General features: G+C 42.3%; 4 protein-coding genes across 5 annotated transcripts; all 4 read left to right on the top strand.

The window, feature by feature from the left end:
- The first annotated feature begins 312 nt into the window (after window positions 1-312).
- LOC306996554 (zona pellucida sperm-binding protein 4-like) lies at window positions 313-2922 on the top strand. The gene is made up of 8 exons (XM_079609160.1): window positions 313-1038; window positions 1114-1301; window positions 1381-1478; window positions 1547-1704; window positions 1785-1977; window positions 2042-2189; window positions 2274-2346; window positions 2431-2922. Exons 1-8 carry the CDS (start codon window positions 360-362, stop codon window positions 2505-2507), a joined length of 1614 nt encoding a protein of 537 aa, XP_079465286.1. The 5' UTR covers window positions 313-359; the 3' UTR covers window positions 2508-2922.
- Window positions 2923-6466: 3544 nt separating this feature from the next.
- On the top strand, window positions 6467-9126 carry LOC306996550 (zona pellucida sperm-binding protein 4-like). Its single transcript, XM_079609156.1, has 8 exons — window positions 6467-7238; window positions 7314-7501; window positions 7581-7678; window positions 7747-7904; window positions 7985-8177; window positions 8242-8389; window positions 8474-8546; window positions 8631-9126. Exons 1-8 carry the CDS (start codon window positions 6560-6562, stop codon window positions 8705-8707), a joined length of 1614 nt encoding a protein of 537 aa, XP_079465282.1. The 5' UTR covers window positions 6467-6559; the 3' UTR covers window positions 8708-9126.
- Window positions 9127-12717: 3591 nt separating this feature from the next.
- LOC306996556 (zona pellucida sperm-binding protein 4-like) lies at window positions 12718-15322 on the top strand. Its single transcript, XM_079609165.1, has 8 exons — window positions 12718-13440; window positions 13516-13703; window positions 13783-13880; window positions 13949-14106; window positions 14187-14379; window positions 14444-14591; window positions 14676-14748; window positions 14833-15322. Exons 1-8 carry the CDS (start codon window positions 12762-12764, stop codon window positions 14907-14909), a joined length of 1614 nt encoding a protein of 537 aa, XP_079465291.1. The 5' UTR covers window positions 12718-12761; the 3' UTR covers window positions 14910-15322.
- Window positions 15323-18892: 3570 nt separating this feature from the next.
- Window positions 18893-21664, top strand: LOC306996557 (zona pellucida sperm-binding protein 4-like). Of its 2 annotated transcripts, XM_079609167.1 has the most exons (9): window positions 18941-19420; window positions 19481-19784; window positions 19860-20047; window positions 20121-20218; window positions 20287-20444; window positions 20525-20717; window positions 20782-20929; window positions 21014-21086; window positions 21171-21278. In XM_079609167.1, exons 1-6 carry the CDS (start codon window positions 18962-18964, stop codon window positions 20695-20697), a joined length of 1380 nt encoding a protein of 459 aa, XP_079465293.1. In that variant the 5' UTR covers window positions 18941-18961; the 3' UTR covers window positions 20698-20717; window positions 20782-20929; window positions 21014-21086; window positions 21171-21278. The 2 variants fall into 2 exon arrangements, with proteins under 2 accessions (XP_079465292.1, XP_079465293.1); XM_079609166.1 differs by having other exon boundaries at window positions 18893-19784; window positions 21171-21664.
- Window positions 21665-24901: the final 3237 nt, after the last annotated feature.

Raw genomic sequence — 24901 nt, forward strand, 5'->3', positions numbered from 1 at the left:
GTAAAAAAAAAAACATATATAATCCAGAATAGCCAAAACATCAAATAGCCTATCAAATTAAGCTAATGAAGGAGAAAACAAAGGTTGACTTCAGAATGAAAGAAATTGTACTAGCATACTATTCAGAATTCAGCTCAATATGTGCTTTTGTGTTTGTTCAAAAAGTGTGGAAAGAATACAAAAATTATAATAATTGTATGAACCAATAGAATCACGCATTGCATAGACTCCCACTCATACAAGTCTGGAGAATCATGACTGTTAATGAAGAGGGATGGATTATCATTAATTAGCCAAAGTCTGTATGGTACAAAAATACCAAAGGGCAGCATCTCAGCAGTGTGACTAGCTGTTGAACAATGGCAGGAAGTTGGTGTGCTCTTCAGTCTCTGGCACTTTGTATTTGGCTCCTTGCGTTCAGTCATGCTGTTCCACAGTGGAGTAATCTGCCCCAGAATCCTCAAACTCTGATGTTCCAGCAAACTGACCAGCGGTTTCAACAGCAAGCAAGTCAACAGTTTCCTCAGTCAGTTCAACAGCAAGCTAGTCAACAATTTCCTCGGCCAGTTCAACAACAATCTAGTCAACAGTTTCCTCAGTCAGTTCAACAGCAATCTAGTCAACAATTTCCTCGGCCAGTTCAACAACAAACTAGTCAACAGTTTCCTCAGTCAGTTCAACAGCAAGCTAGTCAACAGTTTCTTCGGCCAGTTCAACAGCAAGCTAGTCAACAGTTTCCTCGGCCAGTTCAACCGCAAGCTAATCAGCAGTTTCAACAGCAAGCTAGTCAACAGTTTCCTCAGTCAGTTCAACAGCAAGCTAGTCAACAGTTTCCTCAGTCAGTTCAACCGCAAGCTAGTCAGCAGTTTTCTCAGCAGTTTCAGCCTAAGCAGCCAGTGGCACAGGCAGAGCCCCTTGACAAATGTGCTGTAGCTGATTATGAGCAGATTCAATGTGGACCACCTGGTATCAGTGGTGCTGAGTGTGCAGCTATCAACTGCTGCTTTAACGGACAGCAGTGTTACTATGGGAAGGCTGGTAAGATTGAGTCAATGCAAAGTGTTCATGTTAAACTGATTTTCAGCAATAACCTGCTCTTGTAACTCATTCCAGTGACTGTCCAGTGTATAAGAGATGGTCAGTTTGTGGTAGTGGTGGCTAGAGATGTTACGCTGCCTCGACTGAGCCTGGATTCTGTCCGTCTCTTGGGTGGAAGTGACCCATCTTGCAGTCCTGTGGGATCCACACCTTTCTTTGCTATATACCAGTTCCCTGTCACTGCATGTGGCACAAGCATGATTGTGAGTAGCTGCTTGTGTTTTTTTTCTTCTTCTGTGTGGCTTAGGATGGACTGGATGCCAACAGTGTTACTATTTGCAGGAGGACAGTGGATATGTGGTGTATGAAAACCGAATGATCTCCTCGTATGAAGTGGGTATTGGACCACTTGGTTCCATCACAAGGGACAGCCATTTTGAGTAGGTGACCTATGCTGTATCATAAATGTTAATCATTGACAACTGCTACAAGCTCATGGTTTGTCCAGGCTTCTCTTCCAGTGTAGGTACTCTGCTACTTCTGTGGAAGCTCTGGTTGTTGAGGTCAACAGTGTTCCTCCACCTCCACCAGTAGCTGCTCCTGGACCCCTCAGGGTTGAGCTTAGACTGGCAAATGGTCAATGTGTCACTAAAGGCTGTGCAGAAGGTAAGTGTTTGTCCCAAGTGTGCCTAAAGCCTCACAAACTCCAGGTTGCAGCAGTTTCTAGTTAAACACTCTATCCTCAGGGGACGAGGCGTACACATCCTACTACAGTGGTGCTGATTATCCAATTACAAAAGTCCTGCGAGAACCTGTGTATGTTGAGGTGCGCATATTGGAGAGGACCGACCCCAACATTGTCCTGATGCTGGGACATTGCTGGGCGACACAAACCCCCAGTCCACTCAGTCTACCCCAATGGGACCTTCTGGTTGATGGGTGAGTAAGGCCAGTCTTTATCCATGTGCTGTAAGGCTTTTCTGACTGCCTCTTTGCCTTTCAGATGCCCTTACCAGGATGATCGTTACCTGACCACATTGGTTCCAATGGCTGGATCTTCTGGTCTTCAGTTCCCAACCCACTACAAGCGCTTTGTTGTGAAGATGTTCACATTTGTAGATCCAGCATCACTGGCTCCTCTGCAGGAAACCGTATGCTCCGCAGCCTTACCTCAAGCCTTAATATTACTTATTTTTATAGTGAATTATATGGCTTAACCCTTTCCCCTCTGTTAGATCTTCATCCACTGTAGTACAGCGGTGTGCCATCCCTCTTCTGGCTCCTGTGAGCAAAGCTGCACTAGGAAAAGTGAGTGCTTGCTGTAAATTGACTTCAGGCACAACATTTATTTAAATGCCTCATGCTTCTATCACTTTTTTTTGTTTGTTTTAGGAAGAGATGCGCACATCAAGACCATCTCTAGTGGGCAAACTGTGGTGTCTAGTGGAGAAGTTATCCTGGTCATGTGAATTTAGTTTTTTAATAAACTTCCTGAAACTCAACATTAGTTTCTCTCTGGTATTGATTTCTGACTGGAGTTGGATGTTTCGTGATTGTTCTCAGTTTGATTTATAGGGCTGCACTACTAAACCCTTTATTTTGTGCAATGAGGTTTTAGACTTAAGTTAAATGGTTTGGGTAGAAGCTTGGCCCATTTAGTTCAACTATTTGCTAAGCTCTAGTTGCTAACTTGGGGCCCCTCAAATTAAGGCTTGTGTAACTTCTGATTGTGGCTTTACGTTTGACTTTATGGCTGGACTAACATAACTGCATGTATTGATACTCAAGCATGCCCAATCCCCTGTAAGGTCACTTTTTTTTTTTTTTTTCTTCTTTAGTCATGCAAGTAAAGCATTATCTGGAATAAAATGTGTATCAACCTGTACTTTACTTTTATCCCAAGTTTATTACAGCACTTTTTTTTCAGGATAGTTCTAGTAATGTTTGAGAAGTAGACTGGTTTAAGCATTATTCCCTAACTATTATATCCACCCTAGGATGCTGTCCAAGGCCTTGTTTACACCTAGTACTAAGCATTTAAAAAAAAAACGATCACCAGTTAACTGGTGACTCAAAAAATGGGCGTTTTTTTTTTGTTTGACCTTGTCTATTTTTGATCTCTTCCAGAGGTAGTTAAACATATTTAACCAGATTACTTTCATAGAGTAGATCAGGGATGGGCAACTTCAGTCCTGGAGGGCCACTGTCCTGCAGAGTTTAGCTCCAACCCTAATTAAACACACCTGAACAAGCTAATCAATGTTTTCAGGATTACTAGAAAAGAGTTTTTGTCAGGGTTGAAGCTAAACTCTGTAGGACAGTGGCCCTCCAGGACCGAAATTGAACATCCCTGGAGTAGATGCTCATGTGTTTGAACATCTGCAAACTTAGACCCTCTCCTTTAAGAGATCAGGACAGAAGTGGACAAATGAGACCAATTAAAACACCAGGTGTAAAAAGGAATTTCTACTTGTGATACGATCAACCAAAATGCACCTTAATACCAGGTGTGAACAGGACTTGAAAGCATTGCATATGTGCCCATGCAAGAATTGCCCTTATGAGTTCTTGAAGAGTGTGCACTTTCACATGACTAGTTATTTGGTCTTAAAGTCTCTCTGTGGTTAATTTTATCCCTTACAGGGATAGTTCACCCAATTATGAAATTTACCCTATGATTTACTCACCCTCAAATCATCCTAAGTGTATGTGACCTTCTTTCAGACGAACACAATCTGAGTTATATTAAATGTCCCGGCTCTTCCAAGCTTTAGTCAGTTTAAATTTTAGTCAATAGTGTTTATATATAAAAAAAAATTATTACACGAACACATAAATTCACCTCAGAAGGCTTTCATATACCCCCACAAAGCCGTGTGGATTACTTTTATGATGGATGGAAGCACTTTGATGGGCTTAGTAAATCATGGGGTCATTTTTATTTTTGGGTGAACAAACCCTTTAAATGTCAAGTCTTTTATTGTCAGATGCACAGAACAACACACGGTTAACTGGCATTTAAATTATTTTGACAAGACACCGCATAGTAACCTGACATTACGTAACATAATATACTAGGTGCAAACAGTTAACTAAAGTGACACTGTATAAATGACTAAAGAAAAGTGAAGAGAGATGGTCATTGTCCATTTAGGAGCCTGATGGCCCTTGGGGAAAAAACTGTTATCCAGTCTTTGTGTGCGGGCCCGGATGATTCGGTATCGCCTACCTGAAGGCAGCAGGGTAAAAAGACTGAAGGATGGATGGTAACAGTCTCTTAGAATCCTGCCCGCTTTCTTGAGGCATCGTGTGTGGTAGATGTCCTGTAGGGCTGGGAGCTTCCTGCCGATGATGAACTCTGCAGACCTAACCACACTGCGTAGGATTTTTCTATCCCTGTCAATGCAGCTCCCATACCAGTCAGTGTGCTCTCAATTGTACATCTATAGAAGTTAGTGAGGATGACTGGGTCCATGCCAAACTTCTTCAGTCTCGTCAAGAAGAATAGGCGTTTCTTGGCCGCTTTGACCACCTTGTCCGTGTGAGCAGACCAGGTAAGGTCATTGCTGATGTTGACCACGAGTAACCTAAAACAGCTGACCTTTTCCACTATATATCCATTGATGTGCAGGGGTACATGCTCCTCCCTATGTCTCCTCCTAAAGTCCACAATCATCTCCTTAGTTTTGCTGACATTGAGAGAGAGGTTGTTGTTATGGCACCATGTCAGCAGAGTGTCGACCTTCTCTCTGTAGGCTGACTCATCTCCGTCAGAAATGCAGCCCACAATGGTTGTGTCATCAGCAAACTTCACAATGAGGTTGGAACTGTGGTTTACTTCGCAGTCATGTGTGAACAGGGAGAACAATAGAGGGCTGAGCACACAGCCCTGGGGCGTGCCTGTGTTGGTGATTAGTGTGGATGAGGTGCAGTCACCGATTATCACCACCTGTGGCCTCCCCGTCAGGAAGTTGTGGATCCACTTACATAGGGAGATGTTTAGTCCCAGATCCACGAGCTTGGAGACGAGTCTGGAGGGGATGATGGTGCTGAATGCAGAGCAGTAATCAATGAACAGCATTCTCACCTACGTATTCCCATTGTCCAGGTGGGAGAGAGCGGTGTGCATGGTCAGGGCGATAGCATCAACTGTAGACCTATTGCACCGATATGCAAACTGCATAGGGTCCAGGGTGGGGGGCAACGAGGAGCAGATTAATGGTTTGACCAGCCGATCAAAACACTTCATTGTGATAGAGGTCAGTGCTATCGGCCGATAGTCCTTCATGTTGGTTGCTTCTTAGGAACGATGTCCTCAATGCAGTGATGGATAAAGCTGGAAACAGTATCTGTATATTCGTTAATGTTCCCATCTGCTGCCTCTCTAAACATCAGCCAGTCAGTGGTCTCAAAACAATCCTGGAGAATCGCAACACTCTCATCACTCCATTTTTAAACACATTTTTAAAACTCATCTTTGATTTCCAAAATTACATATTTTAAAAAACAAACCTTGGAAAAGTTATTCACGCCTTAAAATTGCTTGAATGTAACTACACTGTTGCCTCATTTAGTATACGTGGTTCTACGAATATGCAACAATTAGCCCCGCCTCCATTCACTCACACCAGTTCAGAAATCCACAAGTTGACGTGTTTTAACAGTTTAGAGAAATAATGTTTTTGAACGCTTTCATTGTGAAATCTATTATTTGCATTTGTCCCAATGGAGACAATGGTGATGGCAGCAGGTAAAATAGTTTCATAATATGTTTAGTTGAAGAGAAAAACTTTGGATGGAGCCCATCCTCATCTGACAAGACAATACATGTGCATTTCAATAAATTTGGGATATATTATCGCCTTATAATTTCAGGGCTAGGGTTAGGTTGGTTGGTTATTTTTACAGCTAGAACATGACGGCTGCACAAATAGATTTTTAAATGCCAGTCACAGTTTTTATTATATGTCTTACTGTAGTATTGTAATTTCAGGGATGAAATAATAATAATGTATTGAGGGACGCACCAATTTCAGGGCTGTCACCCTAAGTTGTCGTCTGCCCAGGAAAACTCAAAGAAAAAACTTTTCCATTTTTAGTACGTCGTTGTTGTGTAAACATACCCTAAATACACAGGCCTTTTGCCATGAAAACCGCAAGATGTAAAAAAAAAAACATATATAATCCAGAATAGCCAAAACATCAAATAGCCTATCAAATTAAGCTAATGAAGGAGAAAACAAAGGTTGACTTCAGAATGAAAGAAATTGTACTAGCATACTATTCAGAATTCAGCTCAATATGTGCTTTTGTGTTTGTTCAAAAAGTGTGGAAAGAATACAAAAATTATAATAATTGTATGAACCAATAGAATCACGCATTGCATAGACTCCCACTCATACAAGTCTGGAGAATCATGACTGTTAATGAAGAGGGATGGATTATCATTAATTAGCCAAAGTCTGTATGGTACAAAAATACCAAAGGGCAGCATCTCAGCAGTGTGACTAGCTGTTGAACAATGGCAGGAAGTTGGTGTGCTCTTCAGTCTCTGGCACTTTGTATTTGGCTCCTTGCGTTCAGTCATGCTGTTCCACAGTGGAGTAATCTGCCCCAGAATCCTCAAACTCTGATGTTCCAGCAAACTGACCAGCGGTTTCAACAGCAAGCAAGTCAACAGTTTCCTCAGTCAGTTCAACAGCAAGCTAGTCAACAATTTCCTCGGCCAGTTCAACAACAATCTAGTCAACAGTTTCCTCAGTCAGTTCAACAGCAATCTAGTCAACAATTTCCTCGGCCAGTTCAACAACAAACTAGTCAACAGTTTCCTCAGTCAGTTCAACAGCAAGCTAGTCAACAGTTTCTTCGGCCAGTTCAACAGCAAGCTAGTCAACAGTTTCCTCGGCCAGTTCAACCGCAAGCTAATCAGCAGTTTCAACAGCAAGCTAGTCAACAGTTTCCTCAGTCAGTTCAACAGCAAGCTAGTCAACAGTTTCCTCAGTCAGTTCAACCGCAAGCTAGTCAGCAGTTTTCTCAGCAGTTTCAGCCTAAGCAGCCAGTGGCACAGGCAGAGCCCCTTGACAAATGTGCTGTAGCTGATTATGAGCAGATTCAATGTGGACCACCTGGTATCAGTGGTGCTGAGTGTGCAGCTATCAACTGCTGCTTTAACGGACAGCAGTGTTACTATGGGAAGGCTGGTAAGATTGAGTCAATGCAAAGTGTTCATGTTAAACTGATTTTCAGCAATAACCTGCTCTTGTAACTCATTCCAGTGACTGTCCAGTGTATAAGAGATGGTCAGTTTGTGGTAGTGGTGGCTAGAGATGTTACGCTGCCTCGACTGAGCCTGGATTCTGTCCGTCTCCTGGGTGGAAGTGACCCATCTTGCAGTCCTGTGGGATCCACACCTTTCTTTGCTATATACCAGTTCCCTGTCACTGCATGTGGCACAAGCATGATTGTGAGTAGCTGCTTGTGTTTTTTTTCTTCTTCTGTGTGGCTTAGGATGGACTGGATGCCAACAGTGTTACTATTTGCAGGAGGACAGTGGATATGTGGTGTATGAAAACCGAATGATCTCCTCGTATGAAGTGGGTATTGGACCACTTGGTTCCATCACAAGGGACAGCCATTTTGAGTAGGTGACCTATGCTGTATCATAAATGTTAATCATTGACAACTGCTACAAGCTCATGGTTTGTCCAGGCTTCTCTTCCAGTGTAGGTACTCTGCTACTTCTGTGGAAGCTCTGGTTGTTGAGGTCAACAGTGTTCCTCCACCTCCACCAGTAGCTGCTCCTGGACCCCTCAGGGTTGAGCTTAGACTGGCAAATGGTCAATGTGTCACTAAAGGCTGTGCAGAAGGTAAGTGTTTGTCCCAAGTGTGCCTAAAGCCTCACAAACTCCAGGTTGCAGCAGTTTCTAGTTAAACACTCTATCCTCAGGGGACGAGGCGTACACATCCTACTACAGTGGTGCTGATTATCCAATTACAAAAGTCCTGCGAGAACCTGTGTATGTTGAGGTGCGCATATTGGAGAGGACCGACCCCAACATTGTCCTGATGCTGGGACATTGCTGGGCGACACAAACCCCCAGTCCACTCAGTCTACCCCAATGGGACCTTCTGGTTGATGGGTGAGTAAGGCCAGTCTTTATCCATGTGCTGTAAGGCTTTTCTGACTGCCTCTTTGCCTTTCAGATGCCCTTACCAGGATGATCGTTACCTGACCACATTGGTTCCAATGGCTGGATCTTCTGGTCTTCAGTTCCCAACCCACTACAAGCGCTTTGTTGTGAAGATGTTCACATTTGTAGATCCAGCATCACTGGCTCCTCTGCAGGAAACCGTATGCTCCGCAGCCTTACCTCAAGCCTTAATATTACTTATTTTTATAGTGAATTATATGGCTTAACCCTTTCCCCTCTGTTAGATCTTCATCCACTGTAGTACAGCGGTGTGCCATCCCTCTTCTGGCTCCTGTGAGCAAAGCTGCACTAGGAAAAGTGAGTGCTTGCTGTAAATTGACTTCAGGCACAACATTTATTTAAATGCCTCATGCTTCTATCACTTTTTTTTGTTTGTTTTAGGAAGAGATGCGCACATCAAGACCATCTCTAGTGGGCAAACTGTGGTGTCTAGTGGAGAAGTTATCCTGGTCATGTGAATTTAGTTTTTTAATAAACTTCCTGAAACTCAACATTAGTTTCTCTCTGGTATTGATTTCTGACTGGAGTTGGATGTTTCGTGATTGTTCTCAGTTTGATTTATAGGGCTGCACTACTAAACCCTTTATTTTGTGCAATGAGGTTTTAGACTTAAGTTAAATGGTTTGGGTAGAAGCTTGGCCCATTTAGTTCAACTATTTGCTAAGCTCTAGTTGCTAACTTGGGGCCCCTCAAATTAAGGCTTGTGTAACTTCTGATTGTGGCTTTACGTTTGACTTTATGGCTGGACTAACATAACTGCATGTATTGATACTCAAGCATGCCCAATCCCCTGTAAGGTCACTTTTTTTTTTTTTTTTTTTCTTTAGTCATGCAAGTAAAGCATTATCTGGAATAAAATGTGTATCAACCTGTACTTTACTTTTATCCCAAGTTTATTACAGCACTTTTTTTTCAGGATAGTTCTAGTAATGTTTGAGAAGTAGACTGGTTTAAGCATTATTCCCTAACTATTATATCCACCCTAGGATGCTGTCCAAGGCCTTGTTTACACCTAGTACTAAGCATTTAAAAAAAAAACGATCACCAGTTAACTGGTGACTCAAAAAATGGGCGTTTTTTTTTTGTTTGACCTTGTCGATTTTTGATCTCTTCCAGAGGTAGTTAAACATATTTAACCAGATTACTTTCATAGAGTAGATCAGGGATGGGCAACTTCAGTCCTGGAGGGCCACTGTCCTGCAGAGTTTAGCTCCAACCCTAATTAAACACACCTGAACAAGCTAATCAATGTTTTCAGGATTACTAGAAAAGAGTTTTTGTCAGGGTTGAAGCTAAACTCTGTAGGACAGTGGCCCTCCAGGACCGAAATTGAACATCCCTGGAGTAGATGCTCATGTGTTTGAACATCTGCAAACTTAGACCCTCTCCTTTAAGAGATCAGGACAGAAGTGGACAAATGAGACCAATTAAAACACCAGGTGTAAAAAGGAATTTCTACTTGTGATACGATCAACCAAAATGCACCTTAATACCAGGTGTGAACAGGACTTGAAAGCATTGCATATGTGCCCATGCAAGAATTGCCCTTATGAGTTCTTGAAGAGTGTGCACTTTCACATGACTAGTTATTTGGTCTTAAAGTCTCTCTGTGGTTAATTTTATCCCTTACAGGGATAGTTCACCCAATTATGAAATTTACCCTATGATTTACTCACCCTCAAATCATCCTAAGTGTATGTGACCTTCTTTCAGACGAACACAATCTGAGTTATATTAAATGTCCCGGCTCTTCCAAGCTTTAGTCAGTTTAAATTTTAGTCAATAGTGTTTATATATATATAAAAAAATTATTACACGAACACATAAATTCACCTCAGAAGGCTTTCATATACCCCCACAAAGCCGTGTGGATTACTTTTATGATGGATGGAAGCACTTTGATGGGCTTAGTAAATCATGGGGTCATTTTTATTTTTGGGTGAACAAACCCTTTAAATGTCAAGTCTTTTATTGTCAGATGCACAGAACAACACACGGTTAACTGGCATTTAAATTATTTTGACAAGACACCGCATAGTAACCTGACATTACGTAACATAATATACTAGGTGCAAACAGTTAACTAAAGTGACACTGTATAAATGACTAAAGAAAAGTGAAGAGAGATGGTCATTGTCCATTTAGGAGCCTGATGGCCCTTGGGGAAAAAACTGTTATCCAGTCTTTGTGTGCGGGCCCGGATGATTCGGTATCGCCTACCTGAAGGCAGCAGGGTAAAAAGACTGAAGGATGGATGGTAACAGTCTCTTAGAATCCTGCCCGCTTTCTTGAGGCATCGTGTGTGGTAGATGTCCTGTAGGGCTGGGAGCTTCCTGCCGATGATGAACTCTGCAGACCTAACCACACTGCGTAGGATTTTTCTATCCCTGTCAATGCAGCTCCCATACCAGTCAGTGTGCTCTCAATTGTACATCTATAGAAGTTAGTGAGGATGACTGGGTCCATGCCAAACTTCTTCAGTCTCGTCAAGAAGAATAGGCGTTTCTTGGCCGCTTTGACCACCTTGTCCGTGTGAGCAGACCAGGTAAGGTCATTGCTGATGTTGACCACGAGTAACCTAAAACAGCTGACCTTTTCCACTATATATCCATTGATGTGCAGGGGTACATGCTCCTCCCTATGTCTCCTCCTAAAGTCCACAATCATCTCCTTAGTTTTGCTGACATTGAGAGAGAGGTTGTTGTTATGGCACCATGTCAGCAGAGTGTCGACCTTCTCTCTGTAGGCTGACTCATCTCCGTCAGAAATGCAGCCCACAATGGTTGTGTCATCAGCAAACTTCACAATGAGGTTGGAACTGTGGTTTACTTCGCAGTCATGTGTGAACAGGGAGAACAATAGAGGGCTGAGCACACAGCCCTGGGGCGTGCCTGTGTTGGTGATTAGTGTGGATGAGGTGCAGTCACCGATTATCACCACCTGTGGCCTCCCCGTCAGGAAGTTGTGGATCCACTTACATAGGGAGATGTTTAGTCCCAGATCCACGAGCTTGGAGACGAGTCTGGAGGGGATGATGGTGCTGAATGCAGAGCAGTAATCAATGAACAGCATTCTCACCTACGTATTCCCATTGTCCAGGTGGGAGAGAGCGGTGTGCATGGTCAGGGCGATAGCATCAACTGTAGACCTATTGCACCGATATGCAAACTGCATAGGGTCCAGGGTGGGGGGCAACGAGGAGCAGATTAATGGTTTGACCAGCCGATCAAAACACTTCATTGTGATAGAGGTCAGTGCTATCGGCCGATAGTCCTTCATGTTGGTTGCTTCTTAGGAACGATGTCCTCAATGCAGTGATGGATAAAGCTGGAAACAGTATCTGTATATTCGTTAATGTTTCCATCTGCTGCCTCTCTAAACATCAGCCAGTCAGTGGTCTCAAAACAATCCTGGAGAATCGCAACACTCTCATCACTCCATTTTTAAACACATTTTTAAAACTCATCTTTGATTTCCAAAATTACATATTTTAAAAAACAAACCTTGGAAAAGTTATTCACGCCTTAAAATTGCTTGAATGTAACTACACTGTTGCCTCATTTAGTATACGTGGTTCTACGAATATGCAACAATTAGCCCCGCCTCCATTCACTCACACCAGTTCAGAAATCCACAAGTTGACGTGTTTTAACAGTTTAGAGAAATAATGTTTTTGAACGCTTTCATTGTGAAATCTATTATTTGCATTTGTCCCAATGGAGACAATGGTGATGGCAGCAGGTAAAATAGTTTCATAATATGTTTAGTTGAAGAGAAAAACTTTGGATGGAGCCCATCCTCATCTGACAAGACAATAAATGTGCATTTCAATAAATTTGGGATATATTATCGCCTTATAATTTCAGGGCTAGGGTTAGGTTGGTTGGTTATTTTTACAGCTAGAACATGACGGCTGCACAAATAGATTTTTAAATGCCAGTCACAGTTTTATTATATGTCTTACTGTAGTATTGTAATTTCAGGGATGAAATAATAATAATGTATTGAGGGACGCACCAATTTCAGGGCTGTCACCCTAAGTTGTCGTCTGCCCAGGAAAACTCAAAGAAAAAACTTTTCCATTTTTAGTACGTCGTTGTTGTGTAAACATACCCTAAATACACAGGCCTTTTGCCATGAAAACCGCAAGATGTAAAAAAAAAAAACATATATAATCCAGAATAGCCAAAACATCAAATAGCCTATCAAATTAAGCTAATGAAGGAGAAAACAAAGGTTGACTTCAGAATGAAAGAAATTGTACTAGCATACTATTCAGAATTCAGCTCAATATGTGCTTTTGTGTTTGTTCAAAAAGTGTGGAAAGAATACAAAAATTATAATAATTGTAAGAACCAATAGAATCACGCATTGCATAGACTCCCACTCATACAAGTCTGGAGAATCATGACTGTTAATGAAGAGGGATGGATTATCATTAATTAGCCAAAGTCTGTATGGTACAAAAATACCAAAGGGCAGCATCTCAGCAGTGTGACTAGCTGTTGAACAATGGCAGGAAGTTGGTGTGCTCTTCAGTCTCTGGCACTTTGTATTTGGCTCCTTGCGTTCAGTCATGCTGTTCCACAGTGGAGTAATCTGCCCCAGAATCCTCAAACTCTGATGTTCCAGCAAACTGACCAGCGGTTTCAACAGCAAGCAAGTCAACAGTTTCCTCAGTCAGTTCAACAGCAAGCTAGTCAACAATTTCCTCGGCCAGTTCAACAACAATCTAGTCAACAGTTTCCTCAGTCAGTTCAACAGCAATCTAGTCAACAATTTCCTCGGCCAGTTCAACAACAAACTAGTCAACAGTTTCCTCAGTCAGTTCAACAGCAAGCTAGTCAACAGTTTCTTCGGCCAGTTCAACAGCAAGCTAGTCAACAGTTTCCTCGGCCAGTTCAACCGCAAGCTAATCAGCAGTTTCAACAGCAAGCTAGTCAACAGTTTCCTCAGTCAGTTCAACAGCAAGCTAGTCAACAGTTTCCTCAGTCAGTTCAACCGCAAGCTAGTCAGCAGTTTTCTCAGCAGTTTCAGCCTAAGCAGCCAGTGGCACAGGCAGAGCCCCTTGACAAATGTGCTGTAGCTGATTATGAGCAGATTCAATGTGGACCACCTGGTATCAGTGGTGCTGAGTGTGCAGCTATCAACTGCTGCTTTAACGGACAGCAGTGTTACTATGGGAAGGCTGGTAAGATTGAGTCAATGCAAAGTGTTCATGTTAAACTGATTTTCAGCAATAACCTGCTCTTGTAACTCATTCCAGTGACTGTCCAGTGTATAAGAGATGGTCAGTTTGTGGTAGTGGTGGCTAGAGATATTACGCTGCCTCGACTGAGCCTGGATTCTGTCCGTCTCTTGGGTGGAAGTGACCCATCTTGCAGTCCTGTGGGATCCACACCTTTCTTTGCTATATACCAGTTCCCTGTCACTGCATGTGGCACGAGCATGATTGTGAGTAGCTGCTTGTGTTTTTTTTCTTCTTCTGTGTGGCTTAGGATGGACTGGATGCCAACAGTGTTACTATTTGCAGGAGGACAGTGGATATGTGGTGTATGAAAACCGAATGATCTCCTCGTATGAAGTGGGTATTGGACCACTTGGTTCCATCACAAGGGACAGCCATTTTGAGTAGGTGACCTATGCTGTATCATAAATGTTAATCATTGACAACTGCTACAAGCTCATGGTTTGTCCAGGCTTCTCTTCCAGTGTAGGTACTCTGCTACTTCTGTGGAAGCTCTGGTTGTTGAGGTCAACAGTGTTCCTCCACCTCCACCAGTAGCTGCTCCTGGACCCCTCAGGGTTGAGCTTAGACTGGCAAATGGTCAATGTGTCACTAAAGGCTGTGCAGAAGGTAAGTGTTTGTCCCAAGTGTGCCTAAAGCCTCACAAACTCCAGGTTGCAGCAGTTTCTAGTTAAACACTCTATCCTCAGGGGACGAGGCGTACACATCCTACTACAGTGGTGCTGATTATCCAATTACAAAAGTCCTGCGAGAACCTGTGTATGTTGAGGTGCGCATATTGGAGAGGACCGACCCCAACATTGTCTTGATGCTGGGACATTGCTGGGCGACACAAACCCCCAGTCCACTCAGTCTACCCCAATGGGACCTTCTGGTTGATGGGTGAGTAAGGCCAGTCTTTATCCATGTGCTGTAAGGCTTTTCTGACTGCCTCTTTGCCTTTCAGATGCCCTTACCAGGATGATCGTTACCTGACCACATTGGTTCCAATGGCTGGATCTTCTGGTCTTCAGTTCCCAACCCACTACAAGCGCTTTGTTGTGAAGATGTTCACATTTGTAGATCCAGCATCACTGGCTCCTCTGCAGGAAACCGTATGCTCCGCAGCCTTACCTCAAGCCTTAATATGACTTATTTTTATAGTGAATTATATGGCTTAACCCTTTCCCCTCTGTTAGATCTTCATCCACTGTAGTACAGCGGTGTGCCATCCCTATTCTGGCTCCTGTGAGCAAAGCTGCACTAGGAAAAGTGAGTGCTTGCTGTAAATTGACTTCAGGCACAACATTTATTTAAATGCCTCATGCTTCTATCACTTTTTTTTGTTTGTTTTAGGAAGAGATGCGCACATCAAGACCATCTCTAGTGGGCAAACTGTGGTGTCTAGTGGAGAAGTTATCCTGGTCATGTGAATTTAGTTTTTTAATAAACTTCCTGAAACTCAACATTAGTTTCTCTCTGGTATTGATTTCTGACTGGAGTTGGATGTTTCGTGATTGTTCTCAGTTTGATTTATAGGGCTGCACTACTAAACCCTTTATTTTGTGCAATGAGGTTTTAGACTTAAGTTAAATGGTTTGGGTAGAAGCTTGGCCCATTTAGTTCAACTATTTGCTAAGCTCTAGTTGCTAACTTGGGGCCCCTCAAATTAAGGCTTGTGTAACTTCTGATTGTGGCTTTACGTTTGACTTTATGGCTGGACTAACATAACTGCATGTATTGATACTCAAGCATGCCCAATCCCCTGTAAGGTCACTTTTTTTTTTTTTTTTTTTTTAGTCATGCAAGTAAAGCATTATCTGGAATAAAATGTGTATCAACCTGTACTTTACTTTTATCCCAAGTTTATTACAGCACTTTTTTTTCAGGATAGTTCTAGTAATGTTTGAGAAGTAGACTGGTTTAAGCATTATTCCCTAACTATTATATCCACCCTAGGATGCTGTCCAAGGCCTTGTTTACACCTAGTACTAAGCATTTAAAAAAAAAAACGATCACCAGTTAACTGGTGACTCAAAAAATGGGCGTTTTTTTTTGTTTGAGCTTGTCTATTTTTGATCTCTTCCAGAGGTAGTTAAACATATTTAACCAGATTACTTTCATAGAGTAGATCAGGGATGGGCAACTTCAGTCCTGGAGGGCCACTGTCCTGCAGAGTTTAGCTCCAACCCTAATTAAACACACCTGAACAAGCTAATCAATGTTTTCAGGATTACTAGAAAAGAGTTTTTGTCAGGGTTGAAGCTAAACTCTGTAGGACAGTGGCCCTCCAGGACCGAAATTGAACATCCCTGGAGTAGATGCTCATGTGTTTGAACATCTGCAAACTTAGACCCTCTCCTTTAAGAGATCAGGACAGAAGTGGACAAATGAGACCAATTAAAACACCAGGTGTAAAAAGGAATTTCTACTTATGATACGATCAACCAAAATGCACCTTAATACCAGGTGTGAACAGGACTTGAAAGCATTGCATATGTGCCCATGCAAGAATTGCCCTTATGAGTTCTTGAAGAGTGTGCACTTTCACATGACTAGTTATTTGGTCTTAGAGTCTCTCTGTGGTTAATTTTATCCCTTACAGGGATAGTTCACCCAATTATGAAATTTACCCTATGATTTACTCACCCTCAAATCATCCTAAGTGTATGTGACCTTCTTTCAGACGAACACAATCTGAGTTATATTAAATGTCCCGGCTCTTCCAAGCTTTAGTCAGTTTAAATTTTAGTCAATAGTGTTTATATAAAAAAAATAATATTACACGAACACATAAATTCACCTCAGAAGGCTTTCATATACCCCCACAAAGCCGTGTGGATTACTTTTATGATGGATGGAAGCACTTTGATGGGCCTAGTAAATCATGGGGTCATTTTTATTTTTGGGTGAACAAACCCTTTAAATGTCAAGTCTTTTATTGTCAGATGCACAGAACAACACACGGTTAACTGGCATTTAAATTATTTTGACAAGACACCGCATAGTAACCTGACATTACGTAACATAATATACTAGGTGCAAACAGTTAACTAAAGTGACACTGTATAAATGACTAAAGAAAAGTGAAGAGAGATGGTCATTGTCCATTTAGGAGCCTGATGGCCCTTGGGGAAAAAACTGTTATCCAGTCTTTGTGTGCGGGCCCGGATGATTCGGTATCGCCTACCTGAAGGCAGCAGGGTAAAAAGACTGAAGGATGGATGGTAACAGTCTCTTAGAATACTGCCCGCTTTCTTGAGGCATCGTGTGTGGTAGATGTCCTGTAGGGCTGGGAGCTTCCTGCCGATGATGAACTCTGTAGACCTAACCACACTGCGTAGGATTTTTCTATCCCTGTCAATGCAGCTCCCATACCAGTCAGTGTGCTCTCAATTGTACATCTATAGAAGTTAGTGAGGATGACTGGGTCCATGCCAAACTTCTTCAGTCTCGTCAAGAAAAATAGGCGTTTCTTGGCCGCTTTGACCACCTTGTCCGTGTGAGCAGACCAGGTAAGGTCATTGCTGATGTTGACCACGAGTAACTTAAAACAGCTGACCTTTTCCACTATATATCCATTGATGTGCAGGGGTACATGCTCCTCCCTATGTCTCCTCCTAAAGTCCACAATCATCTCCTTAGTTTTGCTGACATTAATAGAGAGAGGTTGTTGTTATGGCACCATGTCAGCAGAGTGTCGACCTCCTCTCTGTAGGCTGACTCATCTCCGTCAGAAATGCAGCCCACAATGGTTGTGTCATCAGCAAACTTCACAATGAGGTTGGAACTGTGGTTTACTTCGCAGTCATGTGTGAACAGGGAGAACAATAGAGGGCTGAGCACACAGCCCTGGGGCGTGCCTGTGTTGGTGATTAGTGTGGATGAGGTGCAGTCACCGATTATCACCACCTGTGGCCTCCCCGTCAGGAAGTTGTGGATCCACTTACATAGGGAGATGTTTAGTCCCAGATCCACGAGCTTGGAGACGAGTCTGGAGGGGATGATGGTGCTGAATGCAGAGCTGTAATCAATGAACAGCATTCTCACCTACGTATTCCCATTGTCCAGGTGGGAGAGAGCGGTGTGCATGGTCAGGGCGATAGCATCAACTGTAGACCTATTGCACCGATATGCAAACTGCATAGGGTCCAGGGTGGGGGGCAACGAGGAGCAGATTAATGGTTTGACCAGCCGATCAAAACACTTCATTGTGATAGAGGTCAGTGCTATCGGCCAATAGTCCTTCATGTTGGTGGCTTCTTAGGAATGATGTCCTCAATGCAGTGATGGATAAAGCTGGAAACAGTATCTGTATATTCGTTAATGTTCCCATCTGCTGCCTCTCTAAACATCAGCCAGTCAGTGGTCTCAAAACAATCCTGGAGAATCGCAACACTCTCATCACTTCATTTTTAAACACATTTTTAAAACTCATCTTTGATTACCAAAATGACATATTTAAAAAAAAAAAACCTTGGAAAAGTTATTCACGCCTTAAAATTGCTTGAATGGAACTACACTGTTGCCTCATTTAGTATACGTGGTTCTACGAATATGCAACAATTAGCCCCGCCTCCATTCACTCACACCAGTTCAGAAATCCACAAGTTGACGTGTTTTAACAGTTTAGAGAAATAATGTTTTTGAACGCTTTCATTGTGAAATCTATTCTTTGCATTTGTCCCAATGGAGACAATGGTGATGGCAGCAGGTAAAATAGTTCCATAATATGTTTAGTTGAAGAGAAAAACTTTGGATGGAGCCCATCCTCATCTGACAAGACAATAAATGTGCATTTCAATAAATTTGGGATATATTATCGCCTTATAATTTCAGGGCTAGGGTTAGGTTGGTTGGTTATTTTTACAGCTAGAACATGACGGCTGCACAAATAGATTTTTAAATGCCAGTCACAGTTTTTACTATATTTCTTACTGTAGTATTGTAATTTCAGGGATGAAATAATAATAATGTATTGAGGGACGCACCAATTTCAGGGCTGTCACCCTAAGCTGTTATCTGCCCAGGAAAACTCAAAGAAAAAACTTTTCCATTTTTAGTACGTCGTTGTTGTGTAAACATACCCTAAATACACAGGCCTTTTGCCATGAAAACCGCAAGATGTAAAAAAAAAACATATATAATCCAGAATAGCCAAAACATCAAATAGCCTATCAAATTAAGATAATGAAGGAGAAAACAAAGGTTGACTTCAGAATGAAAGAAATTGTACTAGCATACTATTCAGAATTCAGCTCAATATGTGCTTTTGTGTTTGTTCAAAAAGTGTGGAAAGGTTACAAAAATTATAATAATTGTAAGAACCAATAGAATCACGCATTGCATAGACTCCCACGCATGCAAGTCTGGAGAATCATGACTGTTAATGAAGAGGGATGGATTATCATTAATTAGCCAAAGTCTGTATGGTACAAAAATACCAAAAGGGCAGCATCTCAGCAGTGTGACTAGCTGTTGAACAATGGCAGGAAGTTGGTGTGCTCTTCAGTCTCTGGCACTTTGTATTTGGCTCCTTGCGTTCAGTCATGCTGTTCCACAGTGGAGTAATCTGCCCCAGAATCCTCAAACTCTGATGTTCCAGCAAACTGACCAGCGGTTTCAACAGCAAGCAAGTCAACAATATCCTCGGCCAGTTCAACAGCAAGCTAGTCAACAATATCCTCGGCCAGTTCAACAACAATCTAGTCAACAGTTTCCTCAGTCAGTTCAACAGCAATCTAGACAACAATTTCCTCGGCCAGTTCAACAACAATCTAGTCAACAGTTTCCTCAGTCAGTTCAAAAGCAATCTAGTCAACAATTTCCTCGGCCAGTTCAACAACAAACTAGTCAACAGTTTCCTCAGTCAGTTCAACAGCAAGCTAGTCAACAGTTTCTTCGGCCAGTTCAACAGCAAGCTAGTCAACAGTTTCCTCAGTCAGTTCAACAGCAAGCTAGTCAACAGTTTCCTCAGTCAGTTCAACCGCAAGCTAATCAGCAGTTTCAACAGCAAGCTAGTCAACAGTTTCCTCAGTCAGTTCAACAGCAAGCTAGTCAACAGTTTCCTCAGTCAGTTCAACAGCAAGCTAGTCAACAGTTTCCTCAGTCAGTTCAACTGCAAGCTAGTCAGCAGTTTTCTCAACAGTTTCAGCCTAAGCAGCCAGTGGCACAGGCAGAGCCCCTTGACAAATGTGCTGTAGCTGATTATGAGCAGATTCAATGTGGACCACCTGGTATCAGTGGTGCTGAGTGTGCAGCTATCAACTGCTGCTTTAACGGACAGCAGTGTTACTATGGGAAGGCTGGTAAGATTGAGTCAATGCAAAGTGTTCACTTTAAACTGATTTTCAGCAATAACCTGCTCTTGTAACTCATTCCAGTGACTGTCCAGTGTATAAGAGATGGTCAGTTTGTGGTAGTGGTGGCTAGAGATGTTACGCTGCCTCGACTGAGCCTGGATTCTGTCCGTCTCTTGGGTGGAAGTGACCCATCTTGCAGTCCTGTGGGATCCACACCTTTCTTTGCTATATACCAGTTCCCTGTCACTGCATGTGGCACGAGCATGATTGTGAGTAGCTGCTTGTTTTATTTTTCTGTGTGGCTTAGGATGGACTGGATGCCAACAGTGTTACTATTTGCAGGAGGACAGTGGATATGTGGTGTATGAAAACCGAATGATCTCCTCGTATGAAGTGGGTATTGGACCACTTGGTTCCATCACAAGGGACAGCCATTTTGAGTAGGTGACCTATGCTTTATCATAAATGTTAATCATTGACAACTGCTACAAGCTCATGGTTTGTCCAGGCTTCTCTTCCAGTGTAGGTACTCTGCTACTTCTGTGGAAGCTCTGGTTGTTGAGGTCAACAGTGTTCCTCCACCTCCACCAGTAGCTGCTCCTGGACCCCTCAGGGTTGAGCTTAGACTGGCAAATGGTCAATGTGTCACTAAAGGCTGTGCAGAAGGTAAGTGTTTGTCCCAAGTGTGCCTAAAGCCTCACAAACTCCAGGTTGCAGCAGTTTCTAGTTAAACACTCTATCCTCAGGGGACGAGGCGTACACATCCTACTACAGTGGTGCTGATTATCCAATTACAAAAGTCCTGCGAGAACCTGTGTATGTTGAGGTGCGCATTTTGGAGAGGACCGACCCCAACATTGTCCTGATGCTGGGACATTGCTGGGCGACACAAACCCCCAGTCCACTCAGTCTACCCTAATGGGACCTTCTGGTTGATGGGTGAGTAAGGCCAGTCTTTATCCATGTGCTGTAAGGCTTTTCTGACTGACTCTTTGCCTTTCAGATGCCCTTACCAGGATGATCGTTACCTGACCACATTGGTTCCAATGGCTGGATCTTCTGGTCTTCAGTTCCCAACCCACTACAAGCGCTTTGTTGTGAAGATGTTCACATTTGTAGATCCAGCATCACTGGCTCCTCTGCAGGAAACCGTATGCTCCGCAGCCTTACCTCAAGCCTTAATATTACTTATTTTTATAGTGAATTATATGGCTTAACCCTTTCCCCTCTGTTAGATCTTCATCCACTGTAGTACAGCGGTGTGCCATCCCTCTTCTGGCTCCTGTGAGCAAAGCTGCACTAGGAAAAGTGAGTGCTTGCTGTAAATTGACTTCAGGCACAACATTTATTTAAATGCCTCATGCTTCTATCACTTTTTTTTGTTTGTTTTAGGAAGAGATGCGCACATCAAGACCATCTCTAGTGGGCAAACTGTGGTGTCTAGTGGAGAAGTTATCCTGGTCATGTGAATTTAGTTTTTTAATAAACTTCCTGAAACTCAACATTAGTTTCTCTCTGGTATTGATTTCTGACTGGAGTTGGATGTTTCGTGATTGTTCTCAGTTTGATTTATAGGGCTGCACTACTAAACCCTTTATTTTGTGCAATGAGGTTTTAGACTTAAGTTAAATGGTTTGGGTAGAAGCTTGGCCCATTTAGTTCAACTATTTGCTAAGCTCTAGTTGCTAACTTGGGGCCCCTCAAATTAAGGCTTGTGTAACTTCTGATTGTGGCTTTACGTTTGACTTTATGGCTGGACTAACATAACTGCATGTATTGATACTCAAGCATGCCCAATCCCCTGTAAGGTCACTTTTTTTTTTTTTTTTTTCTTCTTTAGTCATGCAAGTAAAGCATTATCTGGAATAAAATGTGTATCAACCTGTACTTTACTTTTATCCCAAGTTTATTACAGCACTTTTTTTTCAGGATAGTTCTAGTAATGTTTGAGAAGTAGACTGGTTTAAGCATTATTCCCTAACTATTATATCCACCCTAGGATGCTGTCCAAGGCCTTGTTTACACCTAGTACTAAGCATTTAAAAAAAAAAAAAACGATCACCAGTTAACTGGTGACTCAAAAAATGGGCGTTTTTTTTTTGTTTGAGCTTGTCTATTTTTGATCTCTTCCAGAGGTAGTTAAACATATTTAACCAGATTACTTTCATAGAGTAGATCAGGGATGGGCAACTTCAGTCCTGGAGGGCCACTGTCCTGCAGAGTTTAGCTCCAACCCTAATTAAACACACCTGAACAAGCTAATCAATGTTTTCAGGATTACTAGAAAAGAGTTTTTGTCAGGGTTGAAGCTAAACTCTGTAGGACAGTGGCCCTCCAGGACCGAAATTGAACATCCCTGGAGTAGATGCTCATGTGTTTGAACATCTGCAAACTTAGACCCTCTCCTTTAAGAGATCAGGACAGAAGTGGACAAATGAGACCAATTAAAACACCAGGTGTAAAAAGGAATTTCTACTTGTGATACGATCAACCAAAATGCACCTTAATACCAGGTGTGAACAGGACTTGAAAGCATTGCATATGTGCCCATGCAAGAATTGCCCTTATGAGTTCTTGAAGAGTGTGCACTTTCACATGACTAGTTATTTGGTCTTAAAGTCTCTCTGTGGTTAATTTTATCCCTTACAGGGATAGTTCACCCAATTATGAAATTTACCCTATGATTTACTCACCCTCAAATCATCCTAAGTGTATGTGACCTTCTTTCAGACGAACACAATCTGAGTTATATTAAATGTCCCGGCTCTTCCAAGCTTTAGTCAGTTTAAATTTTAGTCAATAGTGTTTATATATATAAAAAAAAATTATTACACGAACACATAAATTCACCTCAGAAGGCTTTCATATACCCCCACAAAGCCGTGTGGATTACTTTTATGATGGATGGAAGCACTTTGATGGGCTTAGTAAATCATGGGGTCATTTTTATTTTTGGGTGAACAAACCCTTTAAATGTCAAGTCTTTTATTGTCAGATGCACAGAACAACACACGGTTAACTGGCATTTAAATTATTTTGACAAGACACCGCATAGTAACCTGACATTACGTAACATAATATACTAGGTGCAAACAGTTAACTAAAGTGACACTGTATAAATGACTAAAGAAAAGTGAAGAGAGATGGTCATTGTCCATTTAGGAGCCTGATGGCCCTTGGGGAAAAAACTGTTATCCAGTCTTTGTGTGCGGGCCCGGATGATTCGGTATCGCCTACCTGAAGGCAGCAGGGTAAAAAGACTGAAGGATGGATGGTAACAGTCTCTTAGAATCCTGCCCGCTTTCTTGAGGCATCGTGTGTGGTAGATGTCCTGTAGGGCTGGGAGCTTCCTTCCGATGATGAACTCTGCAGACCTAACCACACTGCGTAGGATTTTTCTATCCCTGTCAATGCAGCTCCCATACCAGTCAGTGTGCTCTCAATTGTACATCTATAGAAGTTAGTGAGGATGACTGGGTCCATGCCAAACTTCTTCAGTCTCTTCAAGAAGAATAGTCGTTTCCGGGCCGCTTTGACCACCTTGTCCGTGTGAGCAGACCAGGTAAGGTCATTGCTGATGTTGACCCCGAGTAACTTAAAACAGCTGACCTTTTCCACTATATATCCATTGATGTGCAGGGGTACATGCTCCTCCCTATGTCTCCTCCTAAAGTCCACAATCATCTCCTTAGTTTTGCTGACATTGAGAGAGAGGTTGTTGTTATGGCACCATGTCAGCAGAGTGTCGACCTCCTCTCTGTAGGCTGACTCATCTCCGTCAGAAATGCAGCCCACAATGGTTGTGTCATCAGCAAACTTCACAATGAGGTTGGAACTGTGGTTTACTTCGCAGTCATGTGTGAACAGGGAGAACAATAGAGGGCTGAGCACACAGCCCTGGGGCGTGCCTGTGTTGGTGATTAGTGTGGATGAGGTGCAGTCACCGATTATCACCACCTGTGGCCTCCCCGTCAGGAAGTTGTGGATCCACTTACATAGGGAGATGTTTAGTCCCAGATCCACGAGCTTGGAGACGAGTCTGGAGGGGATGATGGTGCTGAATGCAGAGCTGTAATCAATGAACAGCATTCTCACCTACGTATTCCCATTGTCCAGGTGGGAGAGAGCGGTGTGCATGGTCAGGGCGATAGCATCAACTGTAGACCTATTGCACCGATATGCAAACTGCATAGGGTCCAGGGTGGGGGGCAACGAGGAGCAGATTAATGGTTTGACCAGCCGATCAAAACACTTCATTGTGATAGAGGTCAGTGCTATCGGCCGATAGTCCTTCATGTTGGTTGCTTCTTAGGAACGATGTCCTCAATGCAGTGATGGATAAAGCTGGAAACAGTATCTGTATATTCGTTAATGTTCCCATCTGCTGCCTCTCTAAACATCAGCCAGTCAGTGGTCTCAAAACAATCCTGGAGAATCGCAACACTCTCATCACTCCATTTTTAAACACATTTTTAAAACTCATCTTTGATTTCCAAAATTACATATTTTAAAAAACAAACCTTGGAAAAGTTATTCACGCCTTAAAATTGCTTGAATGTAACTACACTGTTGCCTCATTTAGTATACGTGGTTCTACGAATATGCAACAATTAGCCCCGCCTCCATTCACTCACACCAGTTCAGAAATCCACAAGTTGACGTGTTTTAACAGTTTAGAGAAATAATGTTTTTGAACGCTTTCATTGTGAAATCTATTATTTGCATTTGTCCCAATGGAGACAATGGTGATGGCAGCAGGTAAAATAGTTTCATAATATGTTTAGTTGAAGAGAAAAACTTTGGATGGAGCCCATCCTCATCTGACAAGACAATAAATGTGCATTTCAATAAATTTGGGATATAATATCGCCTTATAATTTCAGGGCTAGGGTTAGGTTGGTTGGTTATTTTTACAGCTAGAACATGACGGCTGCACAAATAGATTTTTAAATGCCAGTCACAGTTTTTATTATATGTCTTACTGTAGTATTGTAATTTTAGGGATGAAATAATAATAATGTATTGTGGGACGCACCAATTTCAGGGCTGTCACCCTAAGTTGTCGTCTGCCCAGGAAAACTCAAAGAAAAAACTTTTCCATTTTTAGTACGTCGTTGTTGTGT

Source organism: Phoxinus phoxinus (genome assembly GCF_949152265.1).
Source record: "Phoxinus phoxinus genome assembly, chromosome: 4".
In the NCBI taxonomy this organism is placed as follows: Eukaryota; Metazoa; Chordata; class Actinopteri; order Cypriniformes; family Leuciscidae; genus Phoxinus; species Phoxinus phoxinus.